Genomic DNA, 14573 nt, shown 5'->3' with positions numbered 1-14573 from the left:
CATATGTTGATTGATACAAATCTATGTGATAGTGGTGTAGTTCAATTTTGATAAGTAATATATGTACTAAATATAACAATAAATTTATAACAGAGCAATAATCAAGAATTCATAGAACAATAAATTTTTATGTAATTTTGAAAGTGTAGTAGTTTACCTAGGTGTTGAAGATGGGAGATGGAAGTCTCTGCAGGTTGTTTGAACGTGTTATTGATTGATTGTCTAGTATTTATAAGTTAAACTCTTTTGTTTATTTAGAATCCTACTACTTTGAGTGTTTTATACGGTGTAAAGTTTTTGTTTTAGTGTGCTTCTTTATTGATAATGATTCCAATCTGATTAATATGGCATGTGTTATTGATAGTGATTTTTGAGTGATGGATAATGTATCCATGAGTGATGGATAATGATTCCAATCTGATTAATATGAATTTGATTCCAACGAAAATTCATGCTTTGGTCAAGTTGACTTCAAAGTTTGGGAGGTTCCTGATCTGGTCGAAAAACTGGAAACAGTTTTGTTTTTGTGGGCACAAATGGCTTTGAAATGTGATAATGGTCGGAAAAAGCACTCTTTGAAAACTATAATAGGAATCATTCAAGAAAGTTTTTGACAACAACAATGATGAAATAACAACACTTCAACACTTTAACTGACAATGCCAAACATAAAATGGGACCTAAAAATATTAATGATATTATACTATGGATTCAAAATGATAGTATACAGTTGAGTCCTTGAGGCTAGTGTACACATACATAGAATCAGCCATCGCTATCTGAAAACCAGAAGAAACAAAGTGACACCCTTCTTCTGTTGAATCAATACTTGTAAAACTCTACATGACCTGCGATTTCCTTGCAAAGCAACTTTGCGCCATTCAGAGGCAATGGTAATCGTGAGACATTGTTCAATGCGGTTGGATGACTGCTCAAGTTCCCAGATGGATCCACTTTCAGTTTTGCTGCCAAAGATGTGATTAGGAGTTTACTTGCAAAGGATCCAAAACAAAGATTAGGATACAAAAGGGGAGCTTTCGGGGAAGTTTAGTTTTGCTCTGCTTCCTCTGAACCTGAGTGCAGCTTCATCATAAGCTCTCGCAGCTGCTTCAACTGTATCAAATGTATCAAAACCTACAAAAACAAAAAGAAAAGTAAATCACATGGAATTCTTATTTCTAGGAGAACCAAGAGCTACTCATGATGCAGTACAATATGCAAAACACCTATTTACAACAGATAATCCAACACAATGAGAGTAGGCAGCTTATGCAACACATACCTCTGGAGAGCATTTCATCAGCCTCATCCAGTACAAACATCTTGATGCTATCAGGGCGGAGGGAGCAGCAGTCTTTCCTGTTCCAGACTGTGCTTGTTGGATCACATCAAGCCCCTTGCAGAAGGGTACAATCCCCTTTGTCAAATAGCGAGAGGGCTTCTCAAAACCTACAAAACAAAAAGAAAAATAAATCACATGGAATTCTTATTTCTAGGAGAACCAAGAGCTACTCATGATGCGATAAATATGCAAAACACCTATTTACAACGGATAATCCAACACAATGAGAGCGGTGACTTATGCAAAGACACATACCGCCAAATAATTATTCAACAAAAAACCCAACAAACTCGATTTTCCTTGTAAATTCAACCAGTACCTAGCTAAAAAATATTATTCGAATATTTCTCAAACTCCCAAAGAAAATATCTCACATGCTTATGAAAAACTGAAAGGCGCAGCTGATACTTACCATAAGCATAAATTCCCCTGAGAAGGTTCTCTTGCAAATTCATTGCATCAAAACCAATCAGCAGTGAGTCTACACACATCCAATCAAAAACCCAAAATTACAATATCATATTCCACATCTAATAATAAAAGCTCAAATATATAAATCCAGTAAAACATACAAATCATTCATCTTTGAATCATACTGACGACCATCAAACTGAGATCCTTCTGGTGCTAATCCTGCCATATCTGAAAACCAACAATCTATTATTTATAAATCAACAGAAAAGAAAAAGATTAAATTATAAAAATAAAATAAAATTAGATCTAAATATTAGTGACCAACGTAGTCCTAGAAGTAAAAATGGTTGGCCAACGACCACGAACAAACTCTTAAATATCTAGTTTATGATTATAGATGAAAACACACAATGTACTTTGTTAAATTCGAAACTCCTGCCTCTAATTACAGATGAATAGAATCACAAAGCACTCATAGTCAACATTTTCAGTGACATCCTTAAAGCAAGAGTTCTCAAAGTCACTCTTTGCCTACTTCAACTGTCTGTAGTGGCAAACATACGGCCGTAAAACTTATACATGAGCCACATCATTGGTTTTTTGTCTCTTCATTGTAAATATGTGTAAATGAGAAACAAATGAACAAAATGGGAATTGGCCATCAACCGAAATCTCCAAAAGAATGGGAAAAGGAAACATACCTGGCCTCTTTTGCAATTGAAATAAGTTTCCCTTAACACGACACACTCAATGGATATGGATGGCGTCTTTTCACCAGAACACTCCCTATATGATTTGTTTTCAACCTACAATAACATACCAAATTTTCATCAACTGAATAAGCTGTTTGGTTATAGAAACAAAAGGGGTGTTACCTTAACACAGTCGGATTCACTAAGACACTTTACCAGTTCCATTGCCAACCCTTTGCAAGATTTAGCCATACTCTCTTTTTAACTCACTTCGGGAAGTGAATAAAACCGTTCGAGCTCTGACAACCCTCTATAGAGAGATATGAATGTTGAGCAGGGTTTATGCTTATACCGATCATCCGGTCCGCTATCTCGAATGCGTGTAGACCACTCATTCAGTGGTATTCCTCCTACAGTATGATGAGCTGAATCACCTACTTCATCACTCCCTTTCGGACCTCGTCCGGACTTATTCTCATAACCGAAACTATTCTGCCTCTTTACATCTGCAGACCTTCCTTGTAGTACGTCATTCGCAGCTTCATCATCCCAAGTCGAAACAACTGGTTTATAGTTATACCTCTGATCACCCCATCCATTACCCTGGACACGGCCAGATCCGTCTAGTGAACTTCCTTCTACATTACCACGTGTGGTGACAGGTTCTTCGTCACCCCATTTTGGACCTCCCCATGATTTATTCTCATCACCCAAATTATGGCCCCGCTGGTCTGCAGACCTTCCTTCGGGTTTATCAAGAACTTCACCTTCATGAGAAAACCTGCAACTTATCCCCTTACGGCAATTTCCAGAAGCAAAAAAATGGATAACAGCATTATCATCTTAAAATTTCAAGTTTATAATAGATACTGTAGCCTAGAATCAGAAGAAGAATGACATTGGTACGTACCCAATGGCTCATACTTTTAAGTTGTCAATGACAATGCTGGCTGAGCTCTCCTTTCTCAGACCAATAATACTGTCATTCACCTCGCTTCCTCTAAGCATCGAGACTTCGGGATGTAGATTCAAGAAAGAGTCTTTACTACTGTGATATTGTTTAACATTGTGTAAACCACCGGCCACACATCTAAACTGTCCACTGTGACGAAAAACTCCATTCCTCTCATCAAACATTTTCACTGAACTAACACCACCAATACGATTATCCATTGAAACTCCCCTCCAAGAACAATTAACACCCCCACCGAACTGTGCGGTGTAGTAGCCATCACAACAAAATGGGGAAACTCAAAAACACAAGTCCAATAATAAGTCGAAAACACAATAAAGAAACTCAGAAATCACTGTTTGTTGCGATGCTATATTCAAAGGGAAATGCAGATGCTCCTCTCTCGACTCCAAAGTTTATGCTTATACCGATCATCCGGTCCGCTATCTCGAATGCGTGTAGACCACTCATTCAGTGGCCTTCCTCCTACAGTATGATGAGCTGAATCACCTACTTCATCACTCCCTTTCGGACCTCGTCCGGACTTATTCTCATAACCGAAACTATTCTGCCTCTTTACATCTGCAGACCTTCCTTGTAGTATGTCATTCGCAGCTTCATCATCCCAAGTTGAAACAACTGGTTTATAGTTATACCTATGATCACCCCATCCATTACCCTGGACACGGCCAGATCCGTCTAGTGAACCTCCTTCTACATTACCACGTGTGGTGACAGGTTCTTCGTCACCCCATTTTGGACCTCCCCATGATTTATTCTCATCACCCAAATTATGGCCCCGCTGGTCTGCAAACCTTCCTTCGGGTTGAGAAAACCTGCAACTTATCCCCTTACGGCAATTTCCAGAAGCAAAAAATTTACAAAAAGTGATGTTGTTCCTAGGTGGGTCACGCCTATGGTCATGTCCTGAGTATACATCTGTGTCCCTCTCATGGATCCTTTCACCTGTTCCACGGCCATCAGCTATAAAATCATCATGGATGTATGTGCATGATGAGCCCCTGTGACATTTGCCTCTCAAAAAACTTACACATTGATCAGAAGATCTATTGTTCCTTGTGGTGACAGGTTCTTCGTCACCCCATTTTGGACCTCCCCATTGTGGTGACAGGATCCATGATTTATTCCTTGTGGTCAACCTTGGACACTATATTAAGCAAGAAACAGAGTTGACATTTTGAGCTCAAAATGTTTACTGTGCATCTCACCAAAGTATACAGAGTCCCCTGTGTAATTTACTTGGTTTTGGTGTTTGCAGGTCTCGTATGTTGGCCTCAACTTTGCTGTATACGAGTCTCTAAAGGATTGGTTGGTCAAGTCTAGACCATGAGCTTTAGATTCCCTTCAACACATGGTTTTGTAACTGAGTCCTCAAATTTAGTTTGGGGAGGGTGACTTGAGGATCATATCAAGTATCAAGTTCTCCTGATCATCATGTTCATGTATCATCAGTTTAAAAGGGAAAAAATGTTATGAATTTTGATATTGTTTGAATATCCAGCTGGTTGAATATATTATATGTGTATTTTGCAAGCTAATTTTAAAGGCTCAACTACCATGCAGGTGATCAAGATATTCAGGTATTGTCTACCAAGAGAACCATTTATGCACATACAGTTACAATCTAACAAAGCTCTGCACCGTCAAAAATTCCTGGCGGTTCATATATCAATTTTCTCTTTTTAGGTAGTGTTCTTTCAAAAAATTTAAGTTCTCACTTTATCCTTAACCATCATGTGTTGATATCTCTGATTACGTTTTTCTTCTGCAAACTAAATCTCTTTCCATAGCTTTATTTCCGAGACGGCATGTACAATGTTTAGTTTATAGCTAATGACAATTTTATTATTTTTTCAGTTATGCCACTACATACGGTGAGTTGCTACAAATCATTATTAAAAGGTTTAAAATTATGGATGGCGACATGAATGAGGTTGTTTTATATATTTATCTGTAGGCGGACTAATTTAATTGCATTACACTTTTGGTAAGCTCTTCTCTATATTTTTTTTGTACTATATATGCTCTTCCTTCTTATATCAGATTGAATTTGGACTCCTTTTTTTTTTGGCACGCAGGGTTGGTCAAGAACAAGTTGCGTGAGTATTGCAAACAACTTTGGACCATCATTGGCAACTAAGTTATAAAAAAAAACTTAGATAAAAATATCAAACCTTACAAGAGGCTGACAAATTAGTAGTATAAACAATTTTGTACTTTTGTACTGAGCTTTACTTCTGTTGTATAGTCATGAAAGCCTAAAATTTGTAACCTAATGTTGATGCATGTTGTTTTTATATTATTTTGATATCTGTAAATACTCAAAATTCATCTACACTTTTATTTTACATCCACGTGCGAGCACGTGCATTTTAGCTAGTAATTATATAAAGGCTCCATTGGTAATGCCCTAATAAGGGGGAAAAGGAACTAAAAAAAACTAGGGTGCCTAAAAAAAACCAAAAAATTATCAACCAAACTTGAAATTCTTGCGACTCAAGTGTTAAAAGACATGATGATATTGAATTAAATCACATGATATACTGAATTAAATTGTTGATCGAGTGAGAATTGGCACTAGAGCACTGTAATTCTAGATGCTTGCTAAATTACGAAAGCTTCTAGCTCAATTAGTTATGTACCCCTCTCCTCATGGGAGAGGTTGTAAGTTTGAATCCCACTAATAAGTGTTAGTTGAGATTTATTTTTCTTGTGTAATTATGTGATGAGATTTGGATCAAGTGAGCCTTTAGGCTAGAGACAAAGTGCTACAAGCTACAATAGGTGGACCAAGGACAGAAAACAAGTCTTCATGGACAAAGTACGTGGAGGCGGTTGGGTCTACTCAAAATGGCGCATCAGCGAGAGCCTTCGGGCTAGGCTTCCCTTTAGGATTGATGAACCTTCAGGCAATGTATCTTTCGAGCTAGATCTTTTAGTGTAACCGGTGTGGGTTTGCCTTAACTAGCTTAGCCCTCTAAATATTTTTAAAAAATAAAAAATAAATAAAAATAAAATCTAGATGCTCGTTGAGTACAATTTAGCGAAATCATTATCCATACTCATTTATTTGCAACCCAAGTTTTTCAATGTGTCCATGCATACAAATATATGTATAGACCAAAGGTATTTATCTTATTATATTAGAAAAATATAGGGTATGATGAATAGTGTTTTGGTGTACATCCCAGGGACATTTGAGTTATTTTATAGTTTTTATTTTTACTTTTAAGGGGTAAAATAGTAATATTTCTCTTTTAAATAGTGTTTTTTTTTATCAATTGTGTCATCATAGGTGGGACCCTATGGTGGGAAAAAATTCTACATGCAAGGGCAAAATAGTAATTTAACATATATTTTACTATATTATAAAAAATATGGGGTATGATGAATAGTATTTTGGTTGCAGGGGCAAAATAGTAATTTAACATATAAATTTTTAATTTAAAAAAAAAAGTTAGTGGAGCCCAAGTGGGTACCACTTGCACAGTGGCTAGTCTCTAGCTAATATATTAGAGTTTGTCGTTTGAGAAACATAAAATTTAGAAAAAAAAATAAAAATAATCAATATCAATACAACATAATATATAGGACTGGTTCTTCTGGGAAAAACTATGTGGTGGCTGAGATTTAATCTCATGCCTTGAGATATGTGTATCTCACCTAATGAATAGGAAATTTTAGACTCCAATTTCGGTAGTAATAAGTGTTGGAAACAATTCAAATCCAAACCCTAACAAAAAATAAAGGAACGAAATATTAGGAAACTTAAGTAATTTCTTTTCATTAGGAGTTTAATTAATTAGGAATCAAATATTTGTATACTTAACAAAAATGTGCTACCCTACAAAATAGGAGTTTAATTCGGAAACAAATATAACAAAATCATCCAAACTCTAAACTTCGGTACGTAATTTCATTTTCATTAGGAGTTTAATTAGGAATCAAATACACGTATACTTAACAAAAATGTGCTACCCTACAAATTAGGAGTTTTTTTTTTTTTTTTTTTTTTTTTTAAGCTAGGGTTAGGCTGACCCTCACCTGAATACATCATCCAATTCTTACATAAATGGTGCCTCTTGCATCCTCATTATACAACTCTCTACATATTGGAGGACCGATATTCACGAGATTAAAATCATGAGCAATAGATAGGCCAGCCAAGTGGTCGGCAACTCTATTAGGCTCCCTAAAAACATGTGAAAAGGTACAACTTAACAACTGTGGCGCTGTATCCATAATATGGTTGAGCACATCTTGACAGTTCCATGGCGGCTTGGCTAGGTTGTTACACATTTGTACTGCTTGTAGTGAGTCTGATGCCAAATCCACTTTTTCACAGCCTAGTTCCAAACATATACACAACCCAATCTCAATAGCCTTCAGTTCTTGAAAGAGTATTGACCTCTCTCCTCCACTACCAGAGAATGTTGTCAATAACTCGCCCTTACTGTTACGGATTGCTCCCCCATGACCCGTACCATTTCCTGCAATAGCCCCATATGTGTTCAATTTGACTCTGTCCTGTTCAGGTGGATCCCAAGTGCATGCAGATCTGTTGTGTCGCACTTTTAAAATTCACTTGGATCCCGAGATCCTAAGCTAGCCTTCGAGCATCGTCAGAGTCCTCCATTTCCGATACCTTCACCTGTATATATCTTCTCATCTTCCTCAGAATGCTTTTCAACACCACTGATGCTGGCCTGCTATGATTAGAGAACCTTCGTGCATTGCGCTCCTTCCAGATCCCATTAACTATTGCACATATGTAACTCTTATAGATTTCCACCACCTGGCTAGACCCTCTGCAAAGTTTCAAAAGTGAAGACCATTCTCTATTTGAGCTTCTGCAATCTGTTGCAATACCCAAGACTATCTTAATGCCATTGATCACCTCTCGAGAGAAGGAGCAATCAAAAAGAGATGATTTGAGAATTCCCGACTTTGCTGACACAGGCAACAAGATGAATGTGTTAGAATCTTTTTATGAACTAGCCTGTCTTGAGTGGAGAGACTGTTTGAGAATAATTGCCAGGCAATAAAGGAATGACTAGGTATCACCAGTCGGCCCCATACCAGGCGTTGCCATCTAACCTTACCCCCATGTCTTCTCAGAGCGTGGTACGCACTTTTCGACGTGAATGACCCACTATGATGCGGTGTCCATACTACTCGATCTCTCTCTATGTGTCGATTAATTTTGGTGCTCAAAATATCTTCTCTGAGGGTACTGCACTGGAGATTGCTGACTATGTCATTCCAGCCTCCATTGGTTAATAGCTCTTTCACTGTAGCATTGAGGGGAAGCTTGATTTCAGCTACCGCTTGTAGATTATGTAAGAGAGGACTGCTGCTGCACCAAATGTCGTGCTACAAGAGAGTATCTTCACCATTTGAGATAGAATACCATATTAGCTCTCTTGCTTCCTTTCTACACTTCAAGATGTTACGCCAAGACCAAGAACAATCTCTGGGAATCGGCATAGTCCACAAGAATTTATTCTCCAGCTGATTTTTCCAAACCCAATTGACCCAGACACTACTCTCTTTACTTGTGATCTTGTACAACAGCCCACAATGAGCGCCCTTGTTCCATGTTGCCATATTCATCATCCCTAGACCGCCCTCCTCCTTTGTTTTGCAGATGGTGTTCAAGCTTGCTTGATGCACACAGCTTTTGGAATCAATTCCGCTCCATAGGAAATTGACCCATATTTTCTCAATCTGTTCCAGAACAGCTAAAGGAAGTATGAATGTTCTGGCCCAAAAGATGTTTAGAGAGCTCAAGACCGCAAGGATCAACTGTAGTCTGCCTGCATGAGATAGTAATTTAACTTTCCAGTCCTTTATTCGGCCTATGACCTTTTCAACCAACGGTTGACATTCTTTGATTCCAAGGTGAGTAGAAATGAGTGGGAGACCGAGATATCTTACTAGAGGTTTCACAAGTTCCAATCCTAGGATCTAGGGCCAAGGCTCGTGCATCATCATGATTCATAGCTCCCGTCATGATCAAAGTCTTCTGAGGGTTGATGCTAAGTCCAGTAGCTTCACTGAATATCTATAAACAGTCTTTGAGAGCTTCTATAGAGGTTACTTCCCCTTTGCAGAATATGAGAACGTCATCAGCAAAGGCCAAATGCGTCAATAGATTCCTCTTGCATTTAGAGTGGTATCACATGTTTCTGGATTCAATGCTTTCCCTGATCACCATTCCCAAAATTTCCATGACTAGCACAAAAATGTACGGGGACATGGGGTCGCCCTGATGCAAACCTCTTTTCCCAGCAAAAAACCCTTCCGGAGACCCATTCACCAGGACAGAGTAGTAAGCTGTACTAATACACATATGAATCCATCGTTGCATCTTCTGAGGGAATTCAAATTTCTCCAACAAAAGGAGGATCGTTTGCCAGCTAACCATATCATATGCCTTTCTGATATCCAGTTTAACTGAGCATCTGGGTGTGCCATGACGTCTATCATATCCTCTCAGCACTTCATGAGCCATGAGAATATTATCTTGAATAGATCTTCCTGGGATAAAAGCAGACTGGTTCTCATGTACAAGTTCAGATATCACCATTTGTATTCTATTGGTGATTACTTTCGATATGCACTTATATATCGTGTTACACAGTGCTATTGGTCGAAACTCTTCTACTCTTGAAGGGTTACTCACCTTCGGTATAAGGCAAAGGAAGGTATCATTGATACCCCTCGGCATCTTGAAACATCTGAACACATTTTTAACAGCACTTATGACATCATCACCCACTGTCTCCCAACAATATTTGAAGAAGAAAGGATTAAACCCATCCGAACCAGGCACTTTATTATTCTCCATGTCAAATATAGCCTGCCTAATCTCTGTTCCCGTAACCTCTGCATCAAGTGCCTCCCTCATGTTCGGTTCGATGACATTCTGGACTTTCAAATCCATGAAAAACTCTCTCTCTAATTGGTGGCACCTCAGTACCCATCATCTTTCTGAAATACTCAATAATGATTTCTGAAACATCTGCCTGACCCTGAACTGTAACCCCCTGATCATTTGCAATTGCCCAAATACCTTTTTTGGCAGCTTTTTCCTTCAATGAATTGAAGAAAAAACTGGTGCATCTATCACCATCTATCATTCATTCCTCCTCTGCTTTCTGTCTCATATCTTCCGGCTCGTGCAAGACTGATATACTTCTGCATTGCAGCCCTTTCCAGTGCTCCCAGCATAGCATCATTAGACTTATTTTGATGCAACACTTGCACATCCTGTAGATTTTGCCTAGCAACAATTACTCTCTCATGTAGATTGGAGAAATTCCTTCTTGCCCATGGTCTAAGCCTTTCCTTTAATAACTTGAGTTTCTGCATCAGGATATACATCGGGTTATTGTAGATTTTAGTAGCCCAAACTTCCTCTAGCATGGTCTTAAACTTAGCCTGATAAACCCAAAAGTTGCAGAATCTGAACGGTGTTGGATTTCTTTTAAAATCATTCCATGTGATGAGAATAGGGGAGTGATCAGAAACACCCTGTGGCAGAAAATTAGCTATAGTTTGCGGGTATCGAGATAGCCACAGACTATTAACCATACATCTATCAATCCTCGACATTATTCTGGTTGACCCGATAGATTTATTCCACCAAGTGTAAAAGAACCCAGTGGATTTGATATCTGAGAGTCCCGCATTCTGTATACTTAAACTAAAATTAGTCGCTTCATTCGGATGCATAGGTTCTCCACCTAACCTTTCATTTGCGGACAAAATGTTATTGAAGTCGCCTACTACGCACCATGGTATCTGGATCGATCTGTGGATACCTAACAAATCCTTCCACAACACTAGCCTTTCCCATGGAGCATTACTAGCATATATTACGGTAAGCAAGAACTCTTCTGGAGCTGGAAGATATGTAACTCTACAATGTATATACTGGTCTGACGCGTCTATTCGATGAACTCTGACTACAGTCGGATCCCAGCATATCCAGATACGTCCAGAGTGACTCCTATCATAGTTATTAGTATGTTCCCATGTAGGGCAACATATTTGTCTTATGAGGTCATACTTGGCTTACTTAACTTTCGTTTCTAGCAGACCAAAGATACACAACTTCTTATTTTGTCTCACCTTGTTTATTTCCGCTGCTTTCAACAGGTCATTAGCTCCTCTCACATTCTAAATACAAATTGGACCTATCATTTAGAGGTTGGGTTTTTTGAGCCCCTGGGGCGTCCCCTGCTCTTCTTTCCTTTGCTTTTCTTACCACTTGACTGATTAGATTTTTGACCTTTACTCCTCGTCATCACACCAGCTTTTGGAGAAGCAGGTGGTTCCGATACAGACAAGGGGATAGTATTCATATCCTTAAAATATATGGTTTCCTCCTCCGAAGACTCCTCGTCAGACAAGTCCCCATTTCTGGTTTCAACAAGGAGATTATTGTATTCGTTCTGCTCAACTTCATAATGCATCAGCGGATCTGGATTTGTCTACATTTCATCAGTCTGAGTATTCTCAAAAGGAACTAAGGCCGCAAACATCTTACTCTGGCATACGTCTGATTCACTGTCGCTTTCATTTTCCTGCCTCATTGCCAATTCTACTGGTACTTCTGCTGCTGTTGCTAAGACTATAGCCATCACTTCGTTCTCTACCATTTCTATTATTGTATTCATCTCTTCCTGACCCACTGTTGGATCCTCTTCATTTATCATTGTTACCTCTCTTTCATCCACTCTCGTTTCATTGTCTTCACCCATGGTGTCCTCTCGACTATTCAACTCTACCCCAGCTACATTTAAACCTCCAGTTCTCAGATTCATGTCATTCATAGTGCCCTCAGTAGCACACTCCACAATATACACACCTCTTTCTTCCCGATCTATCTCAGTTTGTGAGGTTGTGACTGGTACCTCATTGTTTTCTCAGGTTCTTCTCGCCTTACAGGTTGTTTCTTATGCTACTTGGTCACACTTGGAATCTCAACAGTGCACCCTAGTTTCCACACGAGTATCAACCCTATGCATATTCCCTATACTACTACAGTCATCAGTCTTGTGTCCAAACCTTTTGCAATAGTCACACTTTTTTGGAACCCACCCATATTCTACAGAGATTTTCCTAACATCTTCACCACCCATATTTATTTCAAATGAGTCTGGCAATTCTGCAGTAATTTCAACTAGGACACAAACCCTCGCATACATTAATCTCTTTCTTAATGCTGTGGCTTCATCCATCCTCTGTGGTTCTCTTATTCGGTTGGCTAGAAAACCCAACCCTTCTCCAGTCCATAGCACCTTAGGTACATTATATAGATTTAACCATATTGGTATTGCCTTAACAACATCCTTTCTCCTCTCAATATCCTGAGTCCATTGAGTAACTATGAAGCATTTCCCTGCCATGAATATCTGGGGATTTTCTAACACTTTCCTCTTATCTTCCTCATTAGAAAACTTAAAATAAAACAGATTAGAATCAGCAACCATCTCATATACACCTTTTGTTTTCCATTTTTTCTTCAAGAACTCCTTCACCACCGGATATGGAAGCCTCTGTTCCAAAAAAATACCCACAACATATTCTCTCCACTCATTGAGTCCTTTCCACCTCAAATCCATCGGCTCCCTCAATCATATCAAGCTCAAACCTTTGGAGAGAGGTATCCGTTAAAGAGACTTTTCCTTTCTGGAAGAGAGAGCTCCAATTCGACGCCTGATTTCCTATGGTATTCATATTATTATTCTGCACCTGATTGTTACCCAAGGATGGCTCACATCTCTGCTCGTGAGAAGCTGTGAGCGGAGGAAAGCTCTGAAGATTATCTATCTGAGAATCCATCTATAGAAGCTAGTTCAACTACGATAAAAAGAGGTGAGGCACTATCTTCCTCCTCTGAACTCACAATGTCAACACTGGAGGATTTACCAGAGGAGGCAACCACCAAGGAAGAGAAGCAAAAAAAAAACCAACAGAGTAACTAAGCTTGGAAGCTAAAACCTTAGAATCCCTCCTTAACAGAACTCACACTGTCGACAGTTGAGGATTTTACCTGAAAAGGAAAGAAACTAGAAAGCAAGAAGGATAAGATTAGCTCACCTAAACCAGTTTTAACTAAAAGCGGGAAGGAAAAAGGAGCACAGAACACAGATGCATCCTAAGTTATAGCACTCCTGGTCGCCCAGCCCATGGTCCCCATTAGGAGTTTAATTAGGAAATAAATACAACAAAATTGTACTATCCTAAAAACAAAAGCAAAAATAAAAATAAAAACCTTGAAGAGTTGCTTATACATTTGAAAGTGATTATTATAATAAATTACTATTATTATAATAATTTGTTCGAGGATTATTATACATTTGAAAGTGAAATTATAATAAATTTTTAGATACACACATATTATAAGTATAAACACAGAAAGCTTAAGAGGATCATGACAAGCTAGGCTATATCATGCTTGGGGAACTTGCCTACCAATATTATGATTCTACGCCAATTTGAAGAGAATGTGGATGCTGAATTTTTACACTTGAGAGTTGAGACATATAGTGATTGATTCTTATTGTGATGAGTGACACATTATTCCTAAAAGGGGTTATGGGATCAATATTTTGAGCCCAAAAGCAGCTGGAAGAGGCTCAGTAAGTAAGACCATGGCCTTCTCCAATCCCAGAAGTCTTTTGTTAAAGTATATAAAGTATCCAACGTTTCTATAAGTGTGGATTCGTATTTAGTAGTTGTTGTTTTGAGTATCTTGACATCCAAGTAAGTCAAGTATAAATATATGAACTAAGTGGTAGAGAAAGAAAACTCTCTCTAATCCTATTATTCTAGCCTCCTCTCTTCTCCATTATTCTTCTTACTAGTTTCCTTATTTTAATCATGTTTAAACTTTCCTAGCATCACCACTAACATGGTATCGGAGCATCAGGTTCAACTCTAAGTTTAGTGGTATGCTAGGAAAAGTAACACCCAAAATAAGTATACAAGAAAAAATCAATTCTTTTTCAGTTTTCAGTATAGTATTCAATTCAAGTTTTAATATTTCTCACAAGAAGTTTCCGCTAGTGTTTAAAGTTTGTTTGAAGAGTGGCTTGGAGAAGAGATCCGAAGTTTCAAGGATCCAGTTTTAGTATTAGTT

The 14573-nt window shown here is 38.3% G+C and overlaps 2 protein-coding genes across 2 annotated transcripts; both read right to left on the bottom strand.

Annotated features, from left to right (window-relative positions):
• Positions 1-2222: 2222 nt before the first annotated feature.
• LOC147517664 (cytochrome c oxidase assembly factor 5-like) lies at positions 2223-2723 on the bottom strand. Its single transcript, XM_086594693.1, has 2 exons — positions 2632-2723; positions 2223-2562 (listed from the first exon to the last, which is right to left on the bottom strand). The coding sequence occupies exons 1-2, from the start codon at positions 2698-2700 to the stop codon at positions 2365-2367; spliced, it is 267 nt and encodes an 88-aa protein (XP_086450819.1). The 5' UTR covers positions 2701-2723; the 3' UTR covers positions 2223-2364.
• A 9688-nt stretch (positions 2724-12411) lies between these two features.
• On the bottom strand, positions 12412-12921 carry LOC147517663 (uncharacterized). Its single transcript, XM_086593668.1, has one exon. The coding sequence runs from the start codon at positions 12919-12921 to the stop codon at positions 12412-12414; it is 510 nt and encodes a 169-aa protein (XP_086449794.1).
• Between the last annotated feature and the right edge of the window lie 1652 nt (positions 12922-14573).

The sequence above is a fragment of the Coptis chinensis genome, chromosome 2 (assembly GCF_015680905.1).
Source record: "Coptis chinensis isolate HL-2020 chromosome 2, ASM1568090v1, whole genome shotgun sequence".
NCBI classification, from domain to species: domain Eukaryota; kingdom Viridiplantae; phylum Streptophyta; class Magnoliopsida; order Ranunculales; family Ranunculaceae; genus Coptis; species Coptis chinensis.
The sequence above is the reverse complement of the archived record's forward strand: the minus strand, read 5'-3'. Positions and strand labels throughout refer to the sequence as shown.

What these genes read in the sequence shown, in the direction of transcription:
- LOC147517664 (XM_086594693.1), bottom strand. Translation starts at nt 2,700, where the DNA reads ATGGCTAAATCTTGCAAAGGGTTGGCAATGGAACTGGTAAAGTGTCTT. An exon ending in GTGAATCCGACTGTGTTAAG is followed by an intron (nt 2,563 to 2,631) that starts GTAACACCCCTT and finishes ATGTTATTGTAG; the next exon opens with GTTGAAAACAAATCATATAG.
- LOC147517663 (XM_086593668.1), bottom strand. Translation starts at nt 12,921, where the DNA reads ATGGTTGCTGATTCTAATCTGTTTTATTTTAAGTTTTCTAATGAGGAA.